Source organism: Acinonyx jubatus, chromosome A2, assembly GCF_027475565.1.
Source record: "Acinonyx jubatus isolate Ajub_Pintada_27869175 chromosome A2, VMU_Ajub_asm_v1.0, whole genome shotgun sequence".
Taxonomy (NCBI): Eukaryota; Metazoa; Chordata; class Mammalia; order Carnivora; family Felidae; genus Acinonyx; species Acinonyx jubatus.
The window spans coordinates 135,089,372-135,108,523 of record NC_069383.1 but is presented as its reverse complement, the minus strand read 5'-3'; the positions used below and the strand labels follow the sequence as shown (position 1 = coordinate 135,108,523).

The 19,152-nt window shown below is 41.8% G+C and overlaps 1 protein-coding gene, 1 long non-coding RNA gene and 1 other non-coding gene across 8 annotated transcripts in view; 1 reads left to right on the top strand and 2 right to left on the bottom strand.

The window, feature by feature from the left end:
* LOC113593585 (uncharacterized) overlaps positions 1–8,427 on the bottom strand; it is an 80,789-nt gene extending 72,362 nt beyond the window's left edge. For all 5 annotated transcript variants that reach the window (XR_008297080.1, XR_008297081.1, XR_008297082.1 and 2 more), the window contains exons 1-2: positions 8,292–8,427; positions 961–1,025 (exon numbers count right to left, since the gene is read on the bottom strand). This is a non-coding gene — a long non-coding RNA (uncharacterized LOC113593585). The remainder of the gene's footprint in view (positions 1–960; positions 1,026–8,291) is intronic.
* The window catches only part of SYNPR (synaptoporin), a 312,280-nt gene that overhangs the window by 256,569 nt on the left and 36,559 nt on the right, over positions 1–19,152 (top strand). For both annotated transcript variants that reach the window (XM_027039158.2, XM_053219132.1), the window contains one exon: positions 8,262–8,460. In XM_027039158.2, coding sequence (XP_026894959.1) covers positions 8,262–8,460 — 199 coding nt within the window. The remainder of the gene's footprint in view (positions 1–8,261; positions 8,461–19,152) is intronic.
* LOC113593624 (small nucleolar RNA Z39) lies at positions 18,672–18,734 on the bottom strand. The gene has a single exon (XR_003413902.1). It is a non-coding gene; the product is annotated as a small nucleolar RNA Z39 (small nucleolar RNA).

Below are 19,152 nucleotides of genomic sequence, written 5' to 3'. Positions count from 1 at the left end.
GAAGAAACTAAAATTAATAAATCATAGCTTCATGAGTATGGCAGTGCCTCTTTGCAAGCCATTTTAATGGGTTTTATGGAGTTTCCTTCTCTTGGTTCCACTGTAGGACATGCCGTGACCTCCACCAGTCCATTTCTTCTTAATCACCTTGTAGTCTTTTTATTTTGAAATGTTTGTATAAACACAAACTTACGGGGAGGGGGATGAAATTTGAAAAGATCGTTCTTAACATAATACATTTACAGTAAATCGGATAAGTATCTTTTTGGCCAGTAGACATGAAAGCCACAACTGGTTGGGGGTGGGACGGTCACTTTCCAGCCATGTCCTCATGGGTGCAAGCACAAGAAATTGTGCAGAAGAGAGCACGGTTTGCAGTAACCTTGATAGTATTTTCCAGTGTCTAACTCAGTTCCCTGTGTTCAGGATGTATTATTACCGTCCTTCAAAAAATTACCTTCTCTAATGGTAAAGTGGAGAGCACAGAACATAATGGAAAGTTCCTCCTATCAGGGCACCTGGGTGGCTCAGCCAGCTTAAGCCTCTGACTTCGGCTCAGGTCATGATCGTGCAGTCAAGAGCCCTAGCCCCACATAGGGCTCTGTGCTGACAGCTCAGAGCCTGGAGCCTGCTTTGGAGTCTCTCTCTCTCTCTCTCTCTCTCTCTCTCTCAAAAATAAACTTTTAAAAAAGTTTGAAAAAAACAAAAAAAGAAAGTTCCTCCTATGGAGACAATAAACTTTAATACATTTGATACATAATCACATCAAGGAGAAATACCCTTATTGTGTTGAAGAGCCGAAGTACAGCATTTTGTCTTTCACTTTGTTTTTGTCTTTTAAGAAAACACTTTTAGTGAATATATGCTGTTGTTACAAGAGATGAAGCTGATTTTGATTCAACTCAAGTTAGGACAAAAATGTCTCAAAAATGATTCTGGCTGGCAAAAAATGCCATTTACCTGAAGATAAGGAAGCTGGAGATCTCTTAGTTCTAGCAGACGGGAGTACAGGTCCACCGACCTTCCTGGGAACAAACAGCATCATTAGAATCCCTGAGGCACTCCTAGGATGTTTGTGAACTAGATTGTTTTATATTTCTGCTTGCTTTGATGTTGGATAGAGTCTGGTAATGACCCTTTTAGTCAGCAGAGGCATCCTGCATATACTGATACTTCCGGTCAGTATGTCCTGAGTCTCGGACAAATTCCATCCCTTCTCCTTGGCAAGCTGAGGACGTCAACTTCAAGCTGAAGTTTCCAACTGTAGCAACCTAAGTCCAAGTACTGGAGCCTTCTCTGAGTTCTCACTGCAACTGGCATATTTCCCAAGACTATTCTGAGTCCCCACCTTGTCCCCATCTTCTGCCCTTTCCACCCCAAACAGATCCTATACCTGCAGCCCTGAGATTTTGACCATAGCATAGAAACATGCCTCATAACGAGCTGGTGGCATAAGGGAAAACCTTGCTCTAATCAATATGCAAGTCTTTAGAACCAGTTTGAAATCACCCATGAGCCAGGGGAGCAGCGGAACAAAAGGCCACAGCCTCCGTACGTTCATCCCATGACCACTCATCTGTTGAAAAACAACTGAAAGCGGCAAAAGGGAAAACCAGCCATAGGAAGGCAATCAGAAAATCCAGCAGTTGTCCAAGAAGTCAGTAGACAGGTGACGGATAAAGAAAAAATATAGCACTGTATTTGTTTCACATAGGAGCTTAAGAATAAAAGCTTTGAGGTCAGATAGTCTCTGTTTTCAGGCCCTTACATCGACGAGTCACTTAACCTCCCTTCCCCTCACTTTCCTCACCACTAACAGAAGAGAAATAGTACCCACTTCATCAGATTTGAAGGTCCAAATGAGATAAGATGTGAAGGCATTTGGCATAGTGCCTGGCCTGGCAATAAGTGTCATTGGTGATTGGCATCCAGCAGTGGCAGTAGTAGTGGTAGAATCATCATTATCCCATATAGCATTGTCCCATGCCCTGCTCCAGGTACAGTAAGAAAACCAGGGACATGGCAGACAGAGGGACTTGTCCTTTTCATCCTCCTAGAAAATCTCAACTCCAGTGCCTCACAACTCATTGCTTGGCTTCTCCAATGACTGGCCCATGGGGCTCAACCCATCCCTCTTGAAGGATTGAAGGACTTGAGCATAATGGAGAATTCAGTAGTTTGGAAAAGTTAGAGGTGGAATTTGCATCATAAGAAAGAAAAAAACACCTCAGAGCTGGTTTCCAAGTTTGCTCCTTCTCTATGCCAACTGGGTGATCTTTGATGATTCTTTCAAGATGACTGAGCTCCAACTTCCTCCTCTATAGAATAGAGAAGGTTGCTGGAGAGAAAAAAAGGAGATCTAGTGTGTGAACGTGTTGCTAAACTCTCGGGATTTTGTAGTGATTTATGCTGTGAATCATCTAGGCTAAGCAAGCAGAGGTGTGTGTGAGTGTATACGAGCACACACAAACACATTTATTATGCATACACATATGGCTAGTGAAAGAAAAGTCAATCTAAAACCAGACAAATGCCAATATTTTATACTGGGAAGAGAAAAAGAAGGAGCAAGAGGATTAAAGTCTCTATCAGCTGATAAAAGGATATTGAAACAGGGGCTGTGGAAAATGATCAAGTGAAGAGAAACGTGCTTAGCACCACAATTTGCCAGTTGCCCTCTGATTGTCCCTGGCGACTTTAATTCTGGGGATGAGAAATTCTGTAACAGCAGTTTGCTCCCCAACACCCTTGATGCTTCCCACATTTGCTCCTGGGGGACCGCCACCATTGGGACATGTCATTCCTGTCCCTCCCTGAGCCACCCCCCAGATACATTGTTAGGGGCATTAGTCCTCTTTTCTTCTGCAGCAGGTGAAAGATAATGTCAATAATATCAAACTCTTATTACCAGATGCCCCTAATGGTACAGTGCTGCATACACATGAATCTGTGTCTTCCTGTACTGAATACCTCACTTTGTGTAAAGAACCACAGGTCCTACAATGATCACAATTTCAGTGCACGAGGCATTCAAGTTCATTTGCCCTCTGCTTGCTTTGGAAGCAAATGTTAGAATGACCTAGATCAAAACTTGTTCATGGGAGCCTTGTTTTTTTAATGTTTATTTTTGAGAGAGGAAGAGAGAGAGCATGAGTGAGGGAGGGGCAGAAAGAGGGGGACACAGAGAACGTGTGGGAGAGAGAACGCCAAGCTGTTTGCACAGAGCGTTACACGGAGCTCAGTCCCACGACCATGTGATCATGACCTGAACTGAAATCAAGACTTGGACACACAACCAGCTGAGCCACGCAGACACTCCAAGATGGCTTGGTCATTTTTATAGACATTCAGCTGGAAATCTAAGGATGCCGTAAGTCCTGAGAAAGAGGGGCAGAAACGTACAGTAGTTATTAGTGTAGGCTCCACCTAATCTCCTTGCATTCAAGCCTCGTCCCTGCCCTCCACTAGCTACATGACTTCAGGCAAGCTCACTGCACACTCCAAGCCTCAGTTTCCTCATCTGTGTATAACGGTCATAGTAATAGCACCTACCTAAGACAGGCATCATGAGCATTAGATGAGAATCATGTCGGTAAAGAAGCTAGCACAATGCCTGGAGGCTGAAACATGTCATTGGTTGCTATTGTAAATATTTTCATTAATAAAGCAGTGCCAACTTGCTTAATATTTTTCCAGGCCCCATAAACAGAACTAAAAGCTGTGGGTGCCTAGCAGCCCCTTTCGTGTAAGTGAAGCAGCAGTGAGATGTTTACTTGTTGTTTATGCGTTGGTAAAAAAATTTTTAAAAATCTACTCTACCATGGATGCTTTTCTTTGGTAGACACAATGCAGTAAGACCCAACGAAATTCAATTACCCTTTGACTGAGGCCCACCCTGAAGGGAATTATACATTTGAAATCAACACAGTTGGATTTGGTCCCTTTTGCAGGCTCAGCAGTTGCTTCATGACGAGTTCGTCACGGGATCAGAGGTGGTCCCCTTGGCTTCCAGGTTCTGTCAACTGACACACTCTGGCTATACAGAACAGTTCTTCCCTTGTTTAGGTTCTAAATGAATGATACTTGCTTCCAAAATTATTACAGCTGCTGAACACTTGCTGACTATAAACTCTCTTCCTCCAGAATAAAACATACATATTTACGCATGTATATCTATCTGATGCTTAAAAGACCCTCTCTGTTAAAATATGTGTGTTGAGCAATACATACCAATCGTATGGCATTAAAAATGTTCAGTCCTATGAATTATTATGCTCAGACTATTTTGAGCTGACGTGCTCGTTCTTTATAAATGATCCCTACTCCCTCCAACGGACGAGGCATTAGCTTAGAACGCACTTCCTTTTCCCCTCTGTCCCTTGATTTCACCCCAGTGTGTCTGGTGGGCCAAATACCAAGCTATAAATCACTGGCGTTAATAAGTGCAGCAGATTTGTTAGTGATTTTTGCGTGCCTGTGCCTTGTACAGATAACCACAATTAACATTTACTGTAAATCAACGTAATAAGTTAGCGATAGGGGAAATGATATTCAGCTGATTGCACGGGGAAAAAAATCCAACACCCAATTCTTTTATTCTCCCGCTGCCTGCCACCCCACCACAGACCAACATTGCAGACCCAGTCTGTGCACGTCAGCTGAGGGAACTGGCATGTCAGAAGCACCGCCAATCCTGGCATCTGGAAAGCAAGTGTGCGTACCTCTGAATAGTTGCAGCAGGTGACATAGCCCCGCCTGCTATTTTTGTCTTGCATGTTGTTCATTATAGGAAAATCTTTCCCATCTTTGACTTAAGATAAAGACCCAAAACTATAACCTGGCCCACAATACCCCGCAGTGAGGGCCCCTGAGGACTTCTCCATCTCATCTGAAACCACTCATTTCCTTTTCCCGCCATGTTCCAGTTTTCCAAGACATATTTCATCTCTCCCCGTATGCTGTGTTCCTGGCCTATGCAGGGTCTTGGTGCATGCTCTTTGTGGCCTATGTTTTAACAGCTTTACTGAGATGTAAGTCACATACTATACAATTCATTCACTTAAAATGTACAACTTTATGGTTTTAAGTATATTCACATCACCACATCCATCATCACAGTCAATTCCACAACATTCTTGTCACCCAGAAAAGAAATCCAGGGGCGCCTGGGTGGCTCAGTTGGTTGAGCGTCTGACTTCGGCTCAGGTCATGATCTCACAGTTCATGGGTTTGAGCCCCGCATCAGGCTCTGTGCTGACAGCTCGGAGCCTGGAGCCCGCTCTGGATTCTGTGTCTCCCTCTCTCTCTGCCCCTCCCCCACTCATGCTCTGTCTCTGTCTCTAAAAAGTGAATAAAACCTTAAAAAAAAAAAAGAAAAAAGAAATCCTGTAACACTTAGCCATCATTTTGGATTCTCCCATTGTCCCCCCGGCCCTAGGCAAATGCCAGCCTACTCTTTGTTTCCATAGATTGGCCTTTTCTGAACATTTCATCCGAATGGAGTCATACAATGTGTGGTCCTTTGTGACTGACTTTTTCCACTTAGCAGAATGCTTTCAAGGTTCGCTCAGCACTCCATTCCTTATTGATAGATAATATTCCATTGCATCGATATGCCACATTTTATTTATCCATTCATCAATCGATAGACATTTGTGTTGTTTGTTGCTTTCAGGTTTTGGCTATTATGAATAGTGCTGCTGTGAACATTCTTGTACAAGTTTTTGTGCAGACAAATGTTACCGTTTCTCTTGGGTATGTGTCTAGAAGTGGAATTGCTGGATCATATGCTAACTCTATGTTTAACCGTTTGAAAAACTGCCAGACTGTTTTTTCAAAGTGGCTGCACCATTTTACATTTCCACCAGCAATAGATGAAAGTTCCAATTCTGTCTAATTAGAATTTGTTATTCCAGTCTTATCTTGTTATTCTTACCCAATCTTGCCAACACTTGCTATTCCAATCTTACTGGGTTTTTTTATTATTATTATTATTATTATTATAGCCACCCTGGTGGATGTATAGTCATATTTCATGGTGTTTTCATTCTTAACTTTCTATATGGATCATTTCTACCCATTTTTCAGGCTGCAGCTTAAAAGTCACTTCCATAGGGTATTTTACATTGACCACCCCGCCCCAGGCTAGCCTCGGGCTCCTCTCAGGAAACCTGTATTTTCTCTCTAAACTTGAAGTTCAACACAGGCAAGGGCCATCCTACGTTTCTCACTCTACCACAGCATCTAGCCATTGTATGAACTACTGGCCACTTGCTACAAATCTGTTGAGTAATGACCTATTATGAAATCATGAGAGAAAGGTATGCATTACCTGAAAATCACCTATTTGAGAATCGTTGGCACGATTACCTTTTAAGTCCATTTCATTTGTCAGCCTTCCCACAGACCAAACCATGGAGAAATGTTTTAATCTCTCTGGCAAGGGGAGGAAAGGAACTGCACAATGTGACCATGACAAATGCTTCTCTTTTCCTGAATTGGGCTACAAAGCATAACACCTTTCTGGTGGCTGAGAAGCAGGAGGAGCCTCAGTAAATACAAGCAGGATCAAGTAGATGGTGTAAACAGCTCTTTCTCAAGTCAGGCAATAGTAGAAAAGACTGGGTTTCTGAGAAATAAAAAGCTGAGGGATACTGCACGTCCCTGCATTAGCTGTCAACAGAGCCACGTCCCTAGAGATTATGGTTCACTAGATCCAGCACAAGGCCCTGGAATGTATGTTTGTAGCAAGGCCTCTAGTGATTGCGATGCCAGTGGCCCATGAGCTTCAAGCTCTGGAGTCAGGCACAGATTTAAATCCCTGCCCAATTTACCACCTTGTGGTTTAGGATGAACTACTTAATCTTTCTAAGCCCGTTTCTTATTCTGTAAAGGGGGAGGGGGCAATAAAGTGCCTACATCATAGGGTTGCCATTGGGCATTCAATTAAACAATGAGCATAAAACACAATTATCTGGGCCATAAGAAATGTTCCAATGTTAGTTTGCTATTGTCATTACTATTTTATCATTATAGTATTATCTAAAGTATAAGAGAATGTACACGACAAATCTGTTTTAAAGGCATCGAGTTTTGCTTAGTTAAAAAAAATACTTTCTATGCGTAAATTGGGAAATGAGCAGGTTCACCGATGGCTTTATCATTATTGTTACTTTCGTAGATAATTTTCCAAGTGGCACTTTGTTGATATCGTTGCTATGGCTATTTTCAAATGCCTCCCTAATACTCAAAGAATAATTTAGTCATTTCTTATGAAGCACAATTTTGGCTCCTATATTAAATTACAGTTTACCACCTAGTTGACAACATGAGCTACTGTACTGGCTATAACATACTTCCTTAGGTGTCATTTATTGAGCAGAAAGTATTAGCCCCCAAACCTTATTTTTCTCTATTAGGTAACACACTGAGCCTGAATGCTTTCCTAATAGAACTTACTCTCTAAAATAGAAGTTCTAAAAGTTCAATCAAATTAGTATCGATCCGTCATCTTACAGAATCAAGAATGTTCATTCATTTATCCAAGTCCTATATACTGAATGCCTAACAAGTGTCAAGAAGAAGAAAATCAAGATTCCATCACCATGGAAGGGGCAGCGAAGACAGAAGAAAACAAGGAATTAAATACATCACCAAAACAGTGTGGCTAGTGATGAGTGCTATGAATGACGTTAACCAGGGCACTGGGATAGAAAATGTCTACAGGAAAGGAACTATTTTAGCTTAATGGTCAGAAAAAGGCTCTCCCAGAAGATGACCTTTGAGCAGACACAGGAATACCAAGAAGAAGCCAGCTATGGAAAATGTCAGGGGACAGAGTGAGGAAAAGGGAACATTGAAATGACCACAAGTCAGGACTGTGCCATAAGGACCTGATGTAAGACCTGCTGGGTCTTACTAAGGAGTTAGGGATTGAGTCCAAGCACAATGAGAAAGCGCTGGGGAATTTGAGCAGGAGGATGTCATATAGTGTAATTTATCGTCATTTCAGGTTCCCTTTCCCTCCCCTCCCCCCCTCTGTCTCGAGTGACTAGCTACTGGGAAACCCAGTGGAATGATGTTTTCCTGTGACATTTCTTCCATGTTTCCAGCGGTAACCTCAGTTTCTTTAATGAACTTCTCCCAGAAGCATGCCGTAAAACTCCCCAATCACCCCTGCTTTGCTTTAGAACATGTAGACACCCAGCCCCTCACTTGGTCTCCATCGCATTGTAAAGAGTCTCCTTCATCTGGCACTTTAGGTTACACCAGGTGACGTTTGAAGTGCCCACCTGCGAGGGGAAGGAGCAGCAGAAGCTGGCATTGACTGGTGACTCCTCATCTTCCGCTGAGTTCTTCGTCACGGTTGCTGTCTTCGCCTTCCTCTACTCCCTGGCTGCCACCGTCGTTTACATTTTCTTCCAGAACAAGTACCGGGAGAACAACCGCGGCCCGCTCATTGTAAGTGGCTTATTTCTTGATATAACTTGTCTCTGTCCCCTCTGATTTCTTTCCCGCGGCTTGAAGGGCTTTGGAGTTATGCAAGCCCTCGGGGCGAGTATTTTTTTTTTTTTTAATCACATTCCTTTTCATCCACACCTCTTGGATCTGAGACAGAAGCATGATGTCTGCCATTCCTTTGTGCCCCTGAACTGGAAAGGTATCACAAGACTTACTGGAAACCTCTGAAATAAATGGTTGGAAATCTCATGAGATCAAGGGAAGACAAGTGAGGCTTGCTGTAGATTTATTTATAATTCCAGCATTATGGAGCCAGTCAACCGTTTTTCTCACTGGTTATTCAGACAGTGTGACTTGTGCTTATCTGAAATGCACTGGTTTGTTAGTATAGGATAGACTGGGCATAGAAGTTTCCATCCCTGAATACCCCACACACACCAGTCTCTCCTAATCTCTGTCTCTTTCCACCACCAATCCTCCTCCCACTTTCTTTTTCCTTATACACTGATCCAAGGACTCACATGGGTGAAACCAGTACAGCCCAGAATACCCAGATGGGGACACACACACACACTTATAGGAGCACAACAACTCTTGGAGGGGCACAGTGGCCGGGATAATGGTTAAGGAAATAAATTTTCAACTTCTCAACCTTCACATGTACATTTGCCTAAAATTTATGAGAATGTTCTACATGTGAAAATACCCGGCTGTCTTCTTTCTTAATTACCTATTCACATTTTACAAAAGAAAAACATCCTTCCTTTCCATCCCAGGTATCACCACACAATACATTGCTAGGAGGCAAAACCATTCAGGTGCTAATTAAAAAGGGACCATTTGAAATATTGATGTTGTTGGCGATGAAAGCAAGTGATTCTAATGCCTGAGTAATGCACTCTTTTGCATATAAGGAGGTTAACAATTTCTTTATTTCAATAATACTGAAAAGTCCTAATCTACTCATCAGCTGATGGACCATTAAAAAACAATTTCTGATGACAGATCACGATGTGATCAGGACATATAACTCAGAAGGAATTCAAAGAAATTAATGGCATTGCCATAACAAAACTCCATCTGTTCTCATCTACTCATTTATGCAAGCAAGCTTTCTCAGCACATCTATAGAATGAAAAATGGGAAGAGAATTTAGGCTGAATCATAGCCCATTCTAGAAATAAGTAATATTTGTCCCCCCACAAAAATATATAAACTAATTGAAGAAAAAGCCCCACACATTTCTAATAAAATGTTTACTTTTTAAATTTAATAATGATTAAAATGTATAATATATTTATATTGTTTGGAACAATTGTGCATTAAAAATATTTACTAATAATATCACCCAACCCAAAATAAATTTTTGACACTTAAAACATTAGGCTCATGGGTAAAAGTTATTTAAACTTACAAACATATATATTCATACATGTAATAGGGTGATTGATAAAATGCTTTCCAATATAAAAAATATTGTATTAGGGTATAATTTTGTGATGGAAGTACAATGGAAACACAAATCCATACCAAACAAAGATCACATGTAAAATTTCCAACTGCTAAAGAGGAACTCTTTTATTACTTTTTAATGGAAGATAGAGATTATCGAATACTCCATTGGATTCATTTAAAAATGGATACAATGGGTATGTTTTAAAATAGAAATATGTATTGCCAGAAATTATGTTCTTTGAACTATTTAGATTTTTTGTTTGCTTGCTTACTTATTTTGAGAGTGGGTGGGGAGGGGCAGAGAGGGAAAGATAGAATCCCAAGCAGGCTCCACACTGTCAGCACAGAGCCCGACACAGGACCTGATCCCACAAACTACAAGATCATGACCGGGGCTGAAATCAAGAGTCAGAAGCTTAACCTACTGGCACCCCAAGAACTATGTAGATTTTTAATAAGAACAAAATTAGATGTCAACTATATAGAAGTGGGAACATAATTTTTCAAAATTCTTTTAGGGATTATGTAAATAAATTTTACAGTTATCTAACCTAATCTATATATTATGGAGACCTGAACTTTAAAATAAGCACAGTTTGAAGGCTAACTGGATGAAGTCCCAATTTGCAGAGCTTTGTGATTCAGTTTGAAAGGACCCCCCCCCCCAAAATTCAAATTTGTAGCCCTTTAATATGTTATCTTGGAAAAAGAAGAGTAATGCACAGAACTTGAATCTTTGAACAGGTGTCCTTTTTTTTTTCTCCCAAATTGAAGCTACTAGTCTTTATGGTTTTAAATTACCTTTAAGAGAGTCACCTAACTTGGGCTTATCCCTCATGTGATGTGCAGATATGCAAAAAGATTGGTATATATGTATCACAGAACCAACATGCATGCATCCGTGCATGAGTACATGTGGACACTGTTACAGAATTCTAAAGTCAGAGGAAATGTCCTGACTTCCTGAGAGAAGATGTTGACTCACCTAGTTTGCTCACCAAGTGGAAAAAGATGTATTTTGTTCTATAAAACCACATTCTCCTCATGTGAAATAATCTTGTGAAGGTATGCTGCTTCATCTCTGTGTAAATAGTGTCTCCCATCCAGCAGGATATAATGAAATCCTGAATTGTGTACTACACTGGGTAGGTTCTGTTTTATTACATGGTGGAAGAAGGGGAGGGGCAGGAGAAATCTTTCTAGTAATAAAAAAGGAAAGGCTCCTAGATGAAACTTCCATGATATTAAACAATTACTTAGCAGATGAAAGTTCATTGACAAATGAGCCCGAGTCCTAAGAGTCACAGAAGCAGAATGAATGTCAAGGATCAGTATGATGCCATTACAACTGCAAATGGCAAGCCATTTCAATTCTGACCCCACCATGAGGAGGCCACAACTGGGGGAGAAAGAGTGGGCTATTCTACCCACCTCTAATTGTGAGTTGGCAGAGGACAGAAAATCCACACTGTGAGCAAGGTCTCAAGAAGGTGGTTCAAACCTAAGAAAACTTTCAAATGCTATGTTAACAATGATGGTACTCGTTTTCAATCCATCCTGTTTATTCAGAAAGATGGCTACTGATCATTACTTGGTCATCTCAGATCTTGTTACCATCTACTCTTTTTTTGTTGTTGCTTTGTTTTTAACAAAACACACATTGTTTCCTTCATTTATTCGTTCTCCAAATCAATCTTTTCCTATGAAACAACAAAGCTACCATATTACAGTGATGTGAACTAATTCAAGCAGTTTAAAGAAGTCGGGTATCATTTTAAGCCAGCTCACATCTACAACAATTTCCCATCTTGCTCTATAGTCCTCTAGGACATGATGTTACACATCAAGCATAGATAAGATCAGTGTATAGGAGAGTGATGAGATTGGTAATGATGTTGGTAATAAGAACAATAATGTCTACTGGTATTGATTGAATTTCTACTAAGTGTGAAGCTAATAGTCACAACAGCCCTAGTTTATGTTATTATTCACATGTAGAGATGAGGAAAGGGAGGCTCGGAGAGGTACCTGACTCTCCCAGGTCACATCCCTAATAAAGCATAGAGAATTTGAACCCAGGTTTCCAACTCCAGGGTCCGAATTCATAACCACCCTGCGAGAGGGTCCAAAGTCCTAACAGGCATTATGCTATGAAGTTCGAGGGGTGGGGGCGGGTAAGACCAATTGGTTGATACACCTGGACCACTCTTAGACTGTCTTACCCTGGATACAGAGAAACCAGACACTACAACCCCTAGACTTTTCTATTCATTTGATGCCATCATGGCTTTTTATTTGCCTTTGAAATCTATTTGGAGTCCTGGAATGACTGCTATAAATCTCTGATGCTAGAATAACTAGAAGGTTCTGTTTGTGCTGCTGTTTATCTCTGTTGCACATGGAAGATGTCAATGATAGAAAACAAGCTTTAAAAGTGTCCAGGATCAGTAGGTATTATAAATCAGAGATTCCCAGGACTGATTCCTATATATTTGCAAGCAGTTGTGAGCAATTTCAGACAGAATGGGGCCATGCTTACCAATGGCTATTTTTTTTTTAAAAAAGTATCTCTTTCTACTGAATATGTTTGACAGGATGGTACACCTTTAAGTAAAACTGAAACTATGAATGCCTTCAGAAGTAACGTAATTGTTAATGATGCTGAATGACGCGATAGCAAGAAAGTCGGGCCAGAAGAATCAACCAGCCAGTGGACGTCACTACAGTGCATGCCTTCTTGTACAGATGAATAAATTACAGTTCTCAGAAAGCAGAAAGGGCCACCTGAATGGTGGCGTGGTTGTGAATTGAAATGTCATATCTGGTTAGATCATTTTGTCACGTTCCTTAGAGTATAGTTTTAAAGCCAATCTTCTGCCTGGATTTCTGTGTCAGGATATTCTGAGCCATTTTCAGATCTCATGTCAAATAGTCACACTGTGAGGCTTTGGGGTTTTTTTCATATTAATGTAAAGTAGATTTAAAAAAATCTTACAGGGCTGTCAAAATGCTCTAAGAATGAGTACATAACAAACACTGCCCCCCATTTTGGTGAATCCTTGTGACAAGAGGTTTGGTTTAAAGTAACTACTCTAGGAATTTAGGAGAATCGATATCCACGGTAAGATTTTGTGGAAAACGAAAAAAGCTGCATTATTTAAGCTCTGCTTTATCCATAAATGTTGACCGAAGGCAGTTTATGGGACCAGCAGTGTTTACCCACTGCAGGCACAGAGTGGTGTCGTGGCTCACATTTGTTTTATGCTCAATGCCTTCCAAGTATTTTCTCATCTAGCCTCAGAACAACCCTGAGAGAGAAGTAGAGCAATTAGAATCAGCCCCATTCCACAGATTCAATTTACCACCCCTTTATTGAGCACCAGGCCTTGGAAAATGTGTCCCTGGGAGATTAGAAACCTTGCCTGTTGTCAGAGAAGCTAATGGCAGAAGAAGGACTGAGACTCAGTCCAGTGATCTTATGGGTAATGGCCAAGCACCAGAGTCCTGGATTTTAACCCCCCTGTATGACCTAGTATTTAATAGTTGGAAGTTTCTACTTCACCTGTAGAAAGAAGCTAATAATAACACATGCCACAGGGCTGCTGAAAAGAAAGGAGGAGTTAATGCCTACAAGGCACTTTGCACAGGGAAAGGCATACAGTAAGTGATAAATTAATGGCATCTAATGGCCACACTATTATTGCCAATAATTTTTTAAATGTTTTTATTTTATTTTTGAGAGAGAGAGAGAGAGAGAGACAGAGCACAACCCGGGGAGGGGCAGAGAGAGAGGGAGACACAGAATCAGAAGCAAGCTCCAGGCTCTGAGCTGTCAGCACAGAGCCCGACACAGGGCTCGAACTCATGAACATCGAGATCATGACCTGAGCCAAAGTTAGATGTTTAACCTATTGAGACACCCAGGTGCCCCTATTGCCATTAATTGTAATCATTCTCCCACCCACTACTGGTAGGACCTTAGCCCAATAAATAAAAATTGCAGGCCGCTTCCTTTAATTGCTAGCGGCCTTCTCAATTCTTCTTTGCTTAGTGCCTCTACCCCACACTCTCTCCTCTCTCCAATTCCCCCAAGGATGGAGCTTGACTCAGGACTTCTTCTAAGACCACAATTGCTAGGTTGAACCACCCAGTTAACCTTTCTGTTCCTGTGACCCCACTCCATTAGACAACTAGAAGGTGGATTTTTAACCCCCAAAACAAAATGAGGCTCCCTGTTTTCAAGTGTGGGCTAAGGCCATCGCTAAGAGAGGACAAAAGAAGGCAGGCAAAGAGCTGATGCTCGGAGTCTCCAATGCTGGTTCCTCCCAACTACATCTTTCTTAGCTGTAATCCAAGATGGAAATCAGAACTGCAGCCTCCGAGCTGAGAAACCTCTCTCCCTCCCCCTATCTCTCCCTGCTCCATCTTTTCTCAACTTGTCAGTTCCACTTCATTTCTGTGTATTTTCTTTTAATAGATCATAAGTTCTTCCACAGGCCAAGCAACATGCATTTAGGGGTGAATTTAGAGCATCCAGTCTGGTGGAAATTATTGAATAATTATGACTCTCCTAGAACTGACCTGCTTTGGTAACTGACAGCAGGTGTACCTCTGAGGTCCACGGGCCAAGGCGCGCCCTCCCCAAGTGGGCTGGGCTGATATTCAAGACAACTCCAGAGCATTTCGTGCTTGGTGAGAGGATGCGCAGAGACGGTGTTTGAAGTTCTGCCCCAGGTACACTGTATTTGATGCTAAAAAGAATAACATTATTTGAAGCCCACAAAGTATGTATCTTGTTAGTCAGAGGCACACCTGCCAGAGTCTGACACTCCAGCCTCTGGGGTGTGTGTGTGTGTGTGTGTGTGTGTGTGTGTTTCCTCCCCACTCTTTGAGACAAGAAGTGTAGACGTTGCAAAAGGGTATGGACTTAACCTTAAATGAACCTTTATCCAAACTACTACACGTTTTGCATCAACAAATATATTTTTCCAGAATTGTACCACAGAGGAAGGGAAATAAAGTAATCCATTTAGAATGTTCCCAGCACACCATCTCCACATTTTATCAGATTTTATAGTCTCAGCTCTTTTTCAGCTTCTTATGATTAGCAACTCCTTAATTTAAATGAAGGTTAATTGCCACTGTATTTGGTGCCATGTTTCTCCAATTAGCTTGTTAAACGTGGTCCAATAGCCTTCATAAAGGCAGTGATTGGCCCCCACCTCTTCTTATCCGGGATAGGAGCCGGGGATCCAGAGGGCAGTTTAGCACGTCTGTCCGAACTCCAACTGTTTTTGTCAGATTTCTTTTCATCTCAGAGAACTCATCATTCAGTTAGAAAAACGGGGACTTGGGGGAGACGTGGCAGAGCCCCAAATGTGTCTTTCCTGCGTGTTTCTTTCTTCCCTTTAAAGCAATATGAAATGGGAAATTTGTCTACTCCATGGCCTACCGCACCCAAGAGAGATCGTTTCCTCTTTCTCAAATGGAATAGTGGTTTTCAGCTGGCGGGCAGGAGGGGGGCACATTTGGCAGCCTCAGGAGACAGTTCTGATGGTCACTACTGGGGGGAATCCAGGGGTAGAGGCCTGGGATGCTGGTGAGCTTTCTGTAGTGCACAGGACACCACACCACAACCAAAAAATATCGGGCTGAAGATGTCAAGAGTGCTCGGGTTGACAAACCCCAACTTCTAGCAACAATCAGCAGCTGTTGAGTACCTGCTGGGCACCGAGTACTATACAAGCTCTTTTCACGTCTTCTTTTTAAAACTTTCTTAAATGCTTTTATTTATCTTGAAAGAGAGAGAGAACGTGAGCGGGGGAGGGTGGTGTGGACAGAGGATCTGAAGCAGGCTCCAAGCTGAAAATCAGGAGATCATGAGCTGACAGTCAAAGTCGGGTGCTTAACCCACTAAATCACCCTAGGGACCTTTCTCTTTAAATCCTTAAAGTAACCTTTCAAGTTTGATATTTAAATTCCCATTTTTGAGATGCAGAAACTGAGGCTGAAGAAGTGTAAGAGACTTGCCCACAAGTTTCTTGCCCCAGAGGCAATTTAGGTCATTCTGACCTCTGCTCAAAAGTTGCTTCATTTTTATCTGAATCTACTTCTCGCTATGCTCATTTCTTGTGATCTAAGGACCTCACTTACCCCTGGCTGTTGGCTACTCTCACCCTGTCTTGTGTTTCCTGTTGTAGCTACCACCAACACATACACACACTCACACACACGTCTCAGTGTTAGAACCTTTATCTCCAAAGCTCTGCTTTCTGATCTAGCTGCCAAACTACAGAGGAAAATGGTGCCATATCCAATTCTTTAACCAATTTTAGATGTTAACCTGGAAATTAACTCTTGTATTTCTCCCAGAAGACTTCAGGAGCTTTTATACTCATCCTGACTCCATCTCTAAGTAGGAAATTTAAGCCAGTTTGAATGTTTCCACATAGCTCAGGGCATGAGTTTAAACTCCGGAGTACAAGTCATTTCGTGGGACTCCTGAAGTGGTAGAAAGTTGGGAAGGAAGCGGGCAAAGATATTTCCAATTCAATTAACAGCTATCTGCAATTTTTAAAAATAATTCATCCTCTGTTCGTTTCTCCTTCTAGTACCCTCAGACACTGTTGGCTTTTAGTTTTGTGTGTTACTCAAACTAAAGTTGATGTGGTATTTCCTTTTTGATTCCAAGACAAAGCTCTTTCTTGGCTTCAAGAGTAATGATCTTGGCTGCTTAAGCTCTTGTAGTTCCCAGGCCCTGAGCTGGGCACCGGAGACACGTAGGTCCTGGCCTCAGGCTATTTGCTTTACTCTTAGTAGCCTTGATCTCTCACGGAAGATAGTGAGGGGCCAGTGGTTATGAATTGAGGCTCCATACCCAGACTGCCTGGGCCCCAATCTTGGTACCAGCAGTCATCTGTGTAACTTTGGACAAGTTCTAGAACCCCTCCATGTTTCTGTTTCTTCACCTGTGAAACAGAGGTAACGGTGATTCCTAACCTCTTAAATTGTTGGTCAGATGAAATGAGTTAGGACACGTGAAGCTCTTACAAGAACGGCAGGTGCTCATTAATGCGAGCCATCGTTTTCATCAGCCTTGTATTATTATCTACCCTGGTGTTTATTAAATCTCAATGGGTTGATCAGCTGCAAAACAAACCCACTGACTTTCTCATCTTCACAAATGCTTTGGAAGTCTTCCTGTTGCACTGTCAACACCAAACCCTCTTTTACATTGTTTCTTACCCTTTGTGCCTCCAAAGCATAAGCTGCTCTCGTTACAGACAAATGCAGTCAATTCTAAGGTGGGGTTTCACACTGTCTGGCCTTTACATCACTCGCTTCCCCCTCTCTTGGCTCTCCTACCCCCAGCCTGGCACTCAGATCTCATAATTCAGGGAAAAGGGGAGAAAGAACAGAACCCCATTAAACTAACCAGGCTCCAGAGAACTGGAGCTTGACTCCCTTCTCAGCTGGCAAGTCTGAAAATAGCAGGAGAGTGTGAAGAGCCCCATTGTGTAACAAGAAGAAACTTGAGGAAATTTGATTGTTTGGGGGCATCCAGCTGAGAAATGAGGTTCAGACTTTCACCCTCCTCCTATCATTTTTTGAAAGTGGTGAAATCTTGCCCACCCCACTCCACCCCCACAAAGGCAAAAATACCCCTACTATTTCCTAAGTTTATTTCTTGGATTCCAGAAAAAGCAGACACTCACAAAGAGGCGCAGCTTTGGATTCACTGGGGCTCTCAGCCGTTTAAGGATGCCTTGCACCAACACCCACGGTTCATTAAACTTTCAAATAATTGGCACAAAGTCCAGAGCTTGAATTTTTTTTTTTTTTTTTTTTTTTTTTTGCAACCCTCTGAGCTCCTTCTCCCTGCTGGGCATCTTCATTTCCATTGCTTATTAGTAGGACCCTAATCAAAGCGGCAGAGCCACGCAAGGAAATGCTTCAAAATTTGCCCTGGGAACACAAAGGAAGTAACGCCAGATAAAAACTAGCTTGGATCCCTTGGCGGGGGTGGGTGTTGAAAATACCTGAGAGGCTGGCCCAGCTGTGATTTCATCTTCACTACCTCCTACCTACCTATCTGAGACCTATCGCTTTGAATCTGCCTCCATGTGGTCCCGAAAAGTCTAAGAAACCTTTGAATGATTCATTGGCTGTCTCAAGGAATAAACCACTGAACCGGAATTGTAATGAGTTTTATTGGTGGCCAGGTGGATTCACTAGCCAATTGGCTAGCCAAACTTATGGGCAGAAAAATAGGTCGATTTTGGCAACCTAGAAGTGACCAGGCTAAAAACAAATTATTACAGTGGAAAAATAACTTAGGAAGATTGCAGTTGAGCTAGAGAAAAGCAGGCTGAGATGTCTGGCGTTTTACCACGGTGCTTACCGCCACCCCAGTGTTGCTCTTGGAAATAGGAAAATGAAAATCCAAAAATGTCTATCAGCTTCTGGAGCACCCACTCTGTGTGCAAGACATATGGGGACTGCAGTAGCATGAAATACAGACTTATATTCATTATTACAAACTACTCTAGTTGCTTCCATTTGGATGGCTATATAATATTTCATTTTATAGAGATAATGTGAATTATTTAACCAATCTCTTATTGTTAGACTTTGAATTTTTCTCTCTCACAAGCAAGGCTAGAATAATCAGCCTTGTGCTCCAATCTTAACACATTTTAAATCATTTCTTTGGGATAAAAACCCAGAAATTTTCTTTTCTTTTTTTTTTTTTTTTTTACATCCGAAAGCGTTTACAGTATCATGACTTTATTCATACTGATTTGCTTCATCATATGCAAAAAACCCAGAAATTTTCTGACTGGATTTTAAAGCAGAAATTTCTTTAAATCCGTGAAAAGCGTGTCCTTTAACAAATTACCTCTGAACTGAGTGAAAATTGGGATTCCAACCCTTGACTCTACCCTAGACCCTGCAATCGTATTGCTGTTGGAGAAAAGATCTCCCAAAGAGCTCAGCAAAGAGAATTTTCTTCCCAGAGAGGAAAACAATAACGCAAAACTGCCCTGAGGATGCTGCCACTGACACACTGGCTTTGAAACTTGAGATACTAAAGGGACATCAGAAGTCGATTCAAGCCATATTTAAGTAGGCAGAAGCTGGGGCTTTAATTACCAAGGAGAAATCCCCAAGACAGGCATTAATCTGCATGGCAGCGTAAGCTTAGCCCCGTCTCTGGACTCCTCCTTTGGCAGGTAT